Genomic DNA, 11112 nt, shown 5'->3' with positions numbered 1-11112 from the left:
CAGAATAGCACCCAGACAAATGGGGTCACGGGGCACATAGCTCACAGCTTGAATGGTCCCATTCCTCCAAGGGTTGTAATGCCCCTAGAGAGAAAAGAGGGCGGGACGCACGCATGTGAACAGTTGGAGGGAACAAAGGAGGGTGTTGATAAAGAGCAAATGGTGGGGTCTAGGGACGCAAATGCCTCGAGACTAAGAGTTATTGTGGGAGACATTAGGCACACGAGGGGGGGAACCGCAGTACAAAACTAGAGCCCTAACTTAGGCCCCACAAATACAGGGGGCATTGCGGGTAGAGCACTAATTCCACAGGAAATCGCCCCGCGCAGGTGACTTCGTTAGGTGTACTGCGGGTTTGCCGATTCTAGATCTACCGCCGGCATCCTGCCCATACACAATAGTCTTGACAGGGGTTCCGGCCCTTAGTGGAAATAGAGAAGAAACCCTGCGAATGTTGATCAATAAGACGGCCCACCGGTTGAACAGAAATGCATATTTTAACTTCTCATACCATAGGCACATACTAATGGCGAGAAGGGTGTCCTGGATTGGATGTAGTAGGAAGAGCTTCCCGGGAGACACCGTGATATTAAATCTAAGGTTTCCAGGGCTGGTACATGATCTCCTCTCCCAGTGTAAGGGGTCCTTCCAGGAGGAGGGCGGATCGACTATTAGAATGTTACCACTGGGGTTTTTGTATAGGGACTCGATGGGAGCAAATAATCATGACAATCAGAGGAGAGATCTAGTAGGATTTGCTTGAGGGGGTCCCCCGGTCCCGCTAACTAACTGGTATGCCCCTCTTATTAACGTTTCAGCCCTAGACGACATAGATTGACGCGACAGGAGCATGTCAATCGGGGATGGCCACAGATTGGAGTGTGTGTCTCTCAATGCAGGCACGGGAGGGACACCCATGTCAAAGGTCAAGGAGTTTATCTCCCCTTCTTTTCCGGGAGACCCTGGCGGGCCCGCCATTGAAGGAAATACCCAAGTAACTACTGTATCTCCCAGGCCTAATATCTGCCCGATACTAGACAGCCCAGACGTCCTTAGACAGGGTAATACTGAGATAATCTCATGGAATATAGCTGGACTCTCATCGAAAATATCTATGTCGAATGGCTAGCTTACATAAAGAAATTCCGGGTTATCTGCCTCCAGGAAACATGGGAGATGGATAGTAGCATGTTCTCTTGAGGGTTACAAAATGTATTTTGTACCGGCACGTAAGGTAGCTGCGGGAAGAGCAAGGGGAGGCCTGATTACATATGTGGACCTGAGACTTCAGGGGAGGATGAACGATTTGGGTTGGGACTCAGATTTTATGCAGGGGATTAGACTGTGTAATAAGGGTTATAAGTTAATTTTTATTAATTTCTATAATGCTGTTTTAATGAGACAGCCCACAAGAAGATTGAACGAATTGGAGAGTAGGTTGGCAGGCAAACAAGATCACGGGGCACGGATGTCCCAGTTGGTGTTACCTGGCGACTTTAACTGCCACTTGTGCCCAAATGTGAAATTCAGAAGGGGGGATTGTTCTTCCTGCCCACTGGAAGGGGGTCCGCATTTAGAGCACACATGGGAGGGAAAAGAGTTAAATAAGGTGTTAGGTACTCATGCCCTCACACACACTATGGACCTGATTAAAGTAGGGGAGGATGGTTTGGTCCACCCAACCTTTAAAGGTAGAGGCTGTGATTCTTTTATTGACTTCATTTTTGTTTCTAATACGTTAAAGCAGTGGATTTTAGGTTTTGAGATACATTTAAGCATTTTTAGTGATCACAACCCTTTGGTCATGTCGCTTAGGGACCCAAATTTAATCAAGCACTCTGTCCGACAGGGGGAGAGTGGCACGATAAACGCCACTGATCAAGGTAGGAGGCTTAGATGGTCTAAGGTGAAGCCTTTTATAGAGCCTTAATGGCGGACAAGGAACAGTATGTGTGGAAGTGCCTAAACCCAACAGTGATGGGGCAGAACTGGTCAAATCCTTTGAGGGTGTCACCAAGCATATTGATGGTCTACTTAGGAGTAAACCTAACAAAAAGGGAAAGGAGGACCATAGGTGGTTTGACCATCACTGCTCCTTTGCTTTGAAGGAGTTGAAGTTAGCATTAAAAGCAGTCCCTACGGACAAGACAAGGGTGTCAACATGTAGGGCTCACTATAAACAGGCAGTAAAGTAACGCAAAACCTCTTTGCAACAGCAGGCATGGGATAATTTGAGGGAAGCGGTTGAGTCTAAGAACACGATCGCCCTTTGGAAGGTTATTAATGACCCCTGCTTCCAAGATGCTAATAAACCAAGGATAGTAAATCATATCCTGCTAGAATCTTGGTATGGGCATTTTAACGGCCTATACAATCATGGCATGCTAGAGGACCCACCAGTAGTGGAGGAAGGGGGCGAGTCTGCGGCACATACAATATTTTCCTTGGGCGAGATAAAGGCAGGTATTGAGGCCTCAACCGATTACTGGACTGGGCAAAGGAACACCATATAATCACTGACACGCAGTATGGGTTTAGGTCAGGACGATCAACTGCCGACCAATGTCTCAATTTATACCTACTGGTAGCCAAGTACACTATTGCTAGTCAAGAGACTGTGTACTTGGCTTTCATGGACTGGACGGCAGCTTTTGACTGGGTGAACCGCTGGAAATTGTGGGAACTCATGGGGCCTCTTGGGGTGGACCCTGGTCTAGTAAACATTTTAACATCGGAATACTTTCGCCCAAGTCAGATATAATGAGGAGGGTAGCACTACTGATCAATTTCTTTGCTCAAGGGGGGTAAGACAGGTCTGCATCTTGGCACCTTTCTTATTCACCCTGTATATAAATAGCCTGGAGCAGGCGTTAGACGCTCTTGGGGTGGACTCGCCAAGGAAAAGAACAAGAGGGATACCCGTTCTGCTTTAGGCGGAGGGTGTGGTGCTTCTCGCTGACCCCTCGAGGCCTACAATGCCTGATAGATGGCTTTGTCCATTTCATGGAGAGTTTAGACCTGTCTGCTAACCTCTCAAAATCATGTCATGGAGGTGGGGAAACCCCGAAAAGGAAATATAAATATATGATTGGCTCTCACTGCCTGGAAAAAGTACAGACTTTCTCATATCTGGGGATATTATTTGATACCCGTCTTAGTTTTAAAGCCCTGATAGACGAGAAATGTCGCACTTTAGTTAGCTGCTCCGGTGCAATTATGAATTTTGCGCGTAGGTTGGGCCGTTGGTCACCGGAACACATTTTGAGACTGTACAACTCGATGTGCTGTGCCAAAACCCTGTACGGCAGTGAGGTCTGGAGTTTTATTGACTAACAACATCTCCAAATTGAAGAGAATAAATACCTGCGGCGGCTGTGAAAGTCCCACATAGTACTTCGTCCCTTATTATTCACGAGGAATTGGGTGTCAGTCACATTAGAGACAGGCTAGAATTAAAACCCATTACATGTTGGATCAAAATTTGGACAACCCCTGAGGCCGTATTAACCAAGGATTGTATTGCTCGTGAACGGGGCAAGAACATCCCTTGGCTGAAGTATGTGAGGGAAAACCCTGACAGATTTGGGCTGCGCAGACTTTTTTAACCACCCCACAAAACTGTTACACCAGGATAAGGTTCATGTTAAGGTGGAATTCCAGAAGTATGTGGCCTCCAGTAGGAACACAGGGAGTTGATCAAACCCTCTGTGAGAGCACACCTTTTGACCAAATCTTGTCGGGGTATTGAGCCTTACTTGTCTTTTATCCACAATGCCCAAGACAGATTTTTAATGACACGCTTCAGGCTAAACCTATTACATCATAGTCTAGCGGTGCCGGCAGGTTACACAAAATCCTCAGAGTTGAAGGGCCCATGCGGCTGCGACCATCGGTCTCCGCAGGATACCCTTCACTTTGTTTTACTGTGTCCCTACTATGAGCACCCTAGGAAGCTATTTTTAAAAAGCATTTTAAAAAACGCTGGTTTTAAGCAGGCTAAGGTGGCCCTACTGTTTTTGAAATTGTCCACAGAGGTTTTAACACTTTGTTGCACCGTAAACTTTTTAAGGTCGGCACTGAGACTTGGAAATACAAGAGGAGAGGGGTGAATATACATGGTTGCAAAGGTCCCAGCAATGAATTGGGTGGGTGAGGGTATTTTTTATACAAGTGATTATTTATTTGTGTATCTTGATAGGAGGCTGTTTTTTTACATGTGTTATCCCCTTATTAATTCGCGTCGAACCTTTTGAACTCAGGATTATTTATTAATGACCTGCATAAGAATGATATAGGAGAAGGGGCTCTATTAGCGAACGGCTTGCATATGTATTTTTTGTCTTGGTCTTTGATATTGTGATATTTGTTTGTTTTTATAAATTGTACTTTTATGGTATTGTATTTTATGCCGAGTAAAGTATATATTGATTGATTTAACACGTTCTCTTTGACTTACCAACGGAGTCACTGACAGTGATTGAAAAATACCTCCTCCTACTCGGCCTGGCCTCTGTAGCTCAGCTGCATTCTGTGGAGTCACTATTGCAAAACATCTAATCTGCAGCTGAGCTGTAGACCCAAGTCAGGGTGAAGAGGGCGGCAAAGGTTGGAGACACTTGGTCTAGAGAGTGTCACCATGATTTAACCATCAGAATAGCTTTTGGTATGGACCTTCTTCAAATCTCATTCCTGTGAGCTTTAGAACCGTGTCATCTCTGCACCCATCAAATGTCCCTCTTCCCTTCCTGTATGCCCTTTGTAATTGGATCAGTGCCTGAAGCCGTCCCGCAATGCCCGCGGCATCCACGGGTCACTGCAACCGTCTGGAGCAAGCCAGTGGACATTAAGCTTCTGATTCTAATTTCTGACCCACACCTGGCCGGAAATAATTCTTTGGACAGAAGAAATCACCCGCCATCTTGGAATGGGTCTCGATAAGAACGCAACACGCAGGGACCAGAGGTGGAAAGCCTAAGCACTGTGAGCAAAATCGCAATCTCTGCCATCAGATTTTGAACCAGCATATTTTTTAAAGAATCATTTGCTATCAGGAAGCGCATTGTTAAAAAAATATATATTTAGCGAGATACAGTACCTGTTCGAAGATGTCGGCAGTATTAAAACAGAAAGTTATCGTCCAGGGCGCCTTTAGTGTGTATGGTTTGTGGCGCTTTGGGAATGTGTACTTGTTTTGTGGTGCTGAACTTATAGTTTCTGTTCTTTGGTGAGGAGCTGTTTTTTTTTTAAATAAACTAATAGAAGGCAAGAATAGACTTTCCTTTCCGGGCTTCATTACTAGGTTTGAATTGCCGGGACTGTCCCGGGATAGTGAATCACCCGGGACAGTGTCCAACTTGCCAGGACTGTCCCGATAAAAACTGGAAAGTTGGCAGCTATGGGATGACGTTTACATTTTCTCACTACTCATGTAACATAAGCAATATTTTGCCGGTATGGTATGGATGGTAGAGAGCAAGGTAAAAACACATTCATACATACAAACACACACCCCTCCCCCCCTCCCATGTAAAGGAGAAAAGATAATCAAGACACAGTACGCTTTTCTGACACTTCATTACTTCTGGATTCCCCCTCACTTAACTCTGACACCTTTTGGCAGACAAGGAAGCAAGACAGTCCAAAATAAAATGTTAGAAATAGCTTTGTCGATTTATTGATTTAAAAATACTCTCTACAAGGCGACAGGCGTACAACTGATTTTACTATACATTACACATTTCCCTTTGAAATATTGAAACATATCTACAATATAGAATTTCTAAACTTTAAAACAAACGTTGGCACCCTGAAAGAATAAAAAAGCCTAAAAATCCATTTGGACCTCAAGAAAAAAAAATCATTTATAAGGATCCAAAAGTTACTTTTGGACATCCGTGAGAATAAAAAAGCACAAGTATGTTCTTTAACTTTTTGATTCAAGCTCAGGTTGGCTTGGCAAGAGACAATGATGAACAGAAGCTGGTCTTGAGCTGCAAGCATCTGTCGTCTCACAGGAACGTTGTATACTGGACTTGTCCATACCAAAAACAAGATCACTTTCAAGCTGTTACGGGAATCTAATAGCAGGTTTATGATTTCTGCTAATCCATTCCTCCTAATCACCCTCAGAAAGTATAAGAACCTCATTCCAGACACCATCGGACTTTAGCAATCCATTTGTATTTTCTTTTGAGACAGTTACACCAAATATGTTTGCAAGGAAACAACAGTTATTATACCAAAGGTAACAACCCTGTATGCACAAGACAGCAAAGCACATTGACGTCTCTCATATGCACGTGCATGCACATTAGATTTTGGCAAACATTACTGGGGCTTTGTAAATGCTGCAGTGAATTGCAAAATACAATCTTTCACAGCAGGTCAAGCACTGGCACGTTTTAGTGCCAGTGTCACAACAAATGCTTTCCTAAGGTGGCTTGCACCTTATCTTATACTACCTGATACTAGAAATACTATGCAACGAAAACACAAAAAAGAAAACATGTTACTGTGAACATTATGCCTCAGCATTTTGGAAAAGGGCTTGAAAGATAAGTAGCCCAATTTAGAGGAGGAGGGTTCTCCTGTGGGATCGAAGTGTATGAGATGCTAAAATGACCACGCTAGGGCGGAACACAAACTGCGAGAACCTTTATCGTATGCAAGAACTCGTAGGCCAAACATGCCAGTATCTGCATCATCACCACCTTGGGTACGGAGAGCTTAAAGAATGCATAGTTTTTCCAAGCAAAGCTCTAGTTGAAGAAAAGCTCTTCAGGAATATTACAAATCATCAAGAAATAACAAACCAGGCTGAATTGGGTATAGACTGTTTTTCTGTTTGGTTCACTTCTTTTCGTAGTTATAGTACAACAGTAATTAGACCTGAAGGACCACACTCAGTCGTTGCACTGGCTTCATGATACAGTAATAACACCTTGGCTTTGGCTTACCAATGTAAGTATTAACAGCACATCTCTGAAGTCAAACAGTTTTGCTAAAAACACATAATCAATTGTCAAATGCATGTTATAAACATCACAAATTCTGACATTAAATTATCTTTACATCCTTTAAAATGTTGCCCACCTAAACAGCTCGTGCTTCACAAACCAAATTTTTGGTAGTGTTAACATGCAGATAACGCACAGAGGCTACCTCACTGGTCCAGCCAGTAAGTGGGTGGGGTCGGTAATGAGATCAACTTTAGCCTAGTAGCTGAAAGTCCATTGCTTTCACTTGTATCTTGGTGGGCTATGAGGCACTGGCATTGAAGGCAAGGTAGTAGAACACTCTCCCAAAGTAGGCTTGGATGACTGTTAGCCTTCAGCGCAGGATTCATTGCATCGCTGTACGAGTAGGCTAATCCCACAGCCATTTATTAGGTCGAGCCTAGGCACCGCCCATGTACTATCTGGAAGACCTGCAGTAATCACTATATGGAGTGTAATCCCGCCTGCTGCTTGCCATTGGTTCACTCAAGTCTCGCAAATAAGAGGAGACCTACTGCATTGCAAATGCTTTTTTATACTTTGCTGCTCGCCAACGGTTTATATTTCCTCCATGCAGGCCACATAGTTGAGGCCTAGCAAGAAGCATGGAAAGCACCATATAAATACAAAAACAATACAAGACATGAAAGCAGGAGACTACCCTGTCTGAACTGCTTTCTGGTAATTACTTACATAATGGTGCAGGTTCTGGCCAAGGGAAGAGAGAAGAAAACAACAGCCCTTGGGTCTTTAGCTATCTGGCATTTGCCACGTGTCAAGGAGGTACAAGGGGTCAGATGTCAGAAAATAAACCTACACCACGGTTCACCTCTCAGTCGTACAACAGAGTAGTAGTAGGGCACTGGTTCCAGTTTTAAATACAAGCATATGAAATACAATTTATCATCACTTTAAGGAATAAAAAACTCTGAAACATGTTGGACTATAAAGATGGCGCTCCCAACTGTACTGCAATATCTGATGCATCTAGGGGGACAACGCCTACCTGCTCAGTGGAATTATAGATAATGGAGCATGTACTGTGCTATATTGTCTGGGCTCTTGAAAGTATCAGGAGCAGTTGGTAAAAAGGAGAAGGCATGAGACAGTCATGACCTCAGGGTTCTGCCAAACTTCATATTATATGGATCTAAGCTATAGTTACAAAAAGCAGTTCCTAATTTGAGCCGGGAGTGCCAGGTGTTTCGCACCGCCATGTAATTGTCCACATCAGTACATATGACAGTCTATGACAAATATGAGAAATTAGACACATAGTGCCTAATTTTGATATGTCACAAGAGATGTTTATTACTAATTATACATTAAAAATTACTAATGCCTGCTGCCCAAAAGATTCTTGGGGCTTTGGGGGCCTGGTATAGTATGACTTGTCACACTTTTAGGAGTGGGATGGTCAATTGTTTTGTTTTGGCAGCGCTGGCAGGAGCAATGGGTGGTGCCAGCTCTAGTAGCATCCTGATGAGGGTCTGGCAATTGTTTTATTACAAGTTAAGCACTGGCAAGAAGGTATTTCATATGAATGTTTAATACAGAACTTTCTCAACTGCTAAAAGGAGCAAGTAAATTACATGATTTGAGAGTTAAGAATCCACCGCCTATTCGTCCTACTGAAAGTTGATCATAGCATTAACTGAAATATGTCAGGGAAACTGGTTAGCATAAATATTTCACAAGCGCAGTAACTAGAATGTTTCCCTGTAAAATACACAAAATACAAACATTGGTCTAAGCAAAAGAAATCTTCCAAAATCTATCAGCTTCAAAATAGGTATGTTTTAAAGCTGTATGGGGTTTGGGAGGTGCCAACCTAAGTGTCCTTCGTGAATATACATAGTCCCTACCATAGCTCCCTCGCCAGGGGTGTTTACGTAACTAATGTAGTCCCCGGTGAGGTTTAGAAGGGGTCTGGCTCTGCAGCTGGGGTTCTATCTACCTCCCTCTGCCCGGCGCCAAACTATTTTCAAGAAGCATTTTAAAATTACCAGAACCTAACAAATTTGAATTAAAAGTCTCAGCAAAGTCAAAAAGGCAGTGGTTGTCTTTATTTTTGTAATAAAGGATTGAGCTCCCCTTAAACTAATGTGAGAGCACAACACCAGAACGGCCCAGCTGTGTCTGCTGAAATTCCTATTCGAAAGTTACTCTGTAACTGTTGAACTTTACCCCTGCACCCCTCTACCCCCCAAAGCTATGCAAATTGTCATAATCCCACTGCGAACAGATTAAAGCCAACCAAGTATGTTTCCAAATACAATAACATTCTTAAATACCGAATAGGCATAATAAATAAAAAACAGACAAATGGTTATAAATGCTGGTGAAGGCTGAACAGGGGGCTGCAAAATTAAGTCGCAACATGCAGCCGACATTTTCTTAACCCGTTACAAAAATGGGTACTAATTTTCTGCAGGATTACACAGTCCTCAATTGTACGGTTGATGCAGTTACTATACAGTGAAGGATGCAAATTAATTTTGGGGCACTTGTGCCTCGGTGGTTTGTTTCTATTCGTTTTTGTCTCAACAAAAAAGCAAATGGTGTTCAAGCAAGACAGACAACATGCACACAAACCGGAATTATGCATAAAAATGAGGTTTGTGAAAGCAGAACCTTTGCCCCTTAAAAGATACACATAGGACAATAATCCTTGCAATCAGCAGATAATGAAAAGAGAATTACTTTCCCTTATGGTAAGGCATTCTTGGCCAACAGTACATGATTATGTAAGCAGGTGCATGTATAAGACCGACATGCATTGCTTACTCCTGTTACAGGATGCATATGTTTTAAGGTGCTTATTATTTGTGGGTGCCGTTATGGAATGTTACTGTATTACATAGGCTGTAGATACATATATATATTAAGGTAACATTTTCCCCAACCTATTTATTTCTTGGGCGTCTATATTATTTCGTAATTGATAAAAATGTAATAAAAATAATCCATATAGCATATATACAAAAATATATTATACAATTTACACACAATAAAAATATCGGCAGTATTTGTTTTTACAATGTTTCATTCAACCTAGCCCACTTCGATTGCTCAGGCGTGTTTCATAGAGATGCCATCTGTACCAGGGAGAGTTTGAACAACTGCGCGTGATTGGACAGTTCAGTCACTCGATCCACCATTTCCTGCGACGCCACTGTGCTGGGATAATGCAGGGCGGCCATTTTGGTAGCAGCCACAATAGTCTTGAGCAGTTCACAGAGTTGATTACTCGAGTTCATAACTCGGTTGCGAATGTCCTGGGTGACCACCTGCCTTGACAGCGTGTCCCCGATGAACACCAGTTTGTGGGCACTTAAAATGACAAACTTGCTGTGAGCGACGAAGATCCTGGGAGGCTGTGACGCGCGGACGCAGTTGAAAAAAGCGTCAATAGCGTTCAGGAGGCAGATGAAGTGAGTTTCACACTGGTTTGAGTAAAAGGAGAGCAGCTGCTTGTCTTGTGAGGCTAAAGCACTGCTGTTCGTGGGGTGCAAGCTCTCCGGAGACTCCCATTTTGAGATATGTTCAACGGGTGTGATGATTTCCTTCTCCAACTGCTGGATCTGGCTGACCTGAAATGGAGACAAAACAATCTCTTGAGATTTCTTGACACCATGTGGGTTTAAGAAACACTTGCTGGCAGAGAGCCCTACTTTTATCACTAAGTTCTCTGTTACAGTTCTATGTTCACTGATAAAAGGGCATTGTGCTCCAGATTCCTACACTCCACTCAGCCATTTCCAAGCACTGTCAGCAGCAGTTACATTCCACACGTTACAGCAATGCCACAGATGGAGACTCGACAGCTTAGCAAATTCACAGAGCTTTCAGAAGCGGTTTCGGCGATAACTTTGTACTTATGTTAATTTTACACCGTGTGCAGCCTGTGAATTCATGCGAAGATCCTTCACTAATAGAAAAACCCTGCAATTTTGCAAGTGGTCTACGGTTACCCAGCAACCCGATAGCAGGATTACTGCCTATTGGTGGAGACAGCTGTCTAAGACAAACTCCAGAAATTATTAAACAATGGAAGCAAAACACACCGCAAGAGGGTTTAGTCTGAATGTGAAGGAGTGGCCACAAGCAAGGTAAA

The 11112-nt window shown here is 43.3% G+C and overlaps 1 protein-coding gene across 1 annotated transcript in view; it reads right to left on the bottom strand.

Moving 5' to 3' along the window:
• Positions 1-5644: 5644 nt before the first annotated feature.
• The window catches only part of NEDD9 (neural precursor cell expressed, developmentally down-regulated 9), a 72455-nt gene continuing 66987 nt past the window's right edge, over positions 5645-11112 (bottom strand). Inside the window, exon 7 of the mRNA XM_078687843.1 lies at positions 5645-10588. Coding sequence (XP_078543969.1) covers positions 10079-10588 — 510 coding nt within the window. The 3' untranslated portion in view covers positions 5645-10078. The remainder of the gene's footprint in view (positions 10589-11112) is intronic.

This window comes from Lissotriton helveticus, chromosome 4_1 (genome assembly GCF_964261635.1).
Source record: "Lissotriton helveticus chromosome 4_1, aLisHel1.1, whole genome shotgun sequence".
In the NCBI taxonomy this organism is placed as follows: Eukaryota; Metazoa; Chordata; class Amphibia; order Caudata; family Salamandridae; genus Lissotriton; species Lissotriton helveticus.
This window is presented reverse-complemented; position numbering and strand designations above follow the sequence as displayed.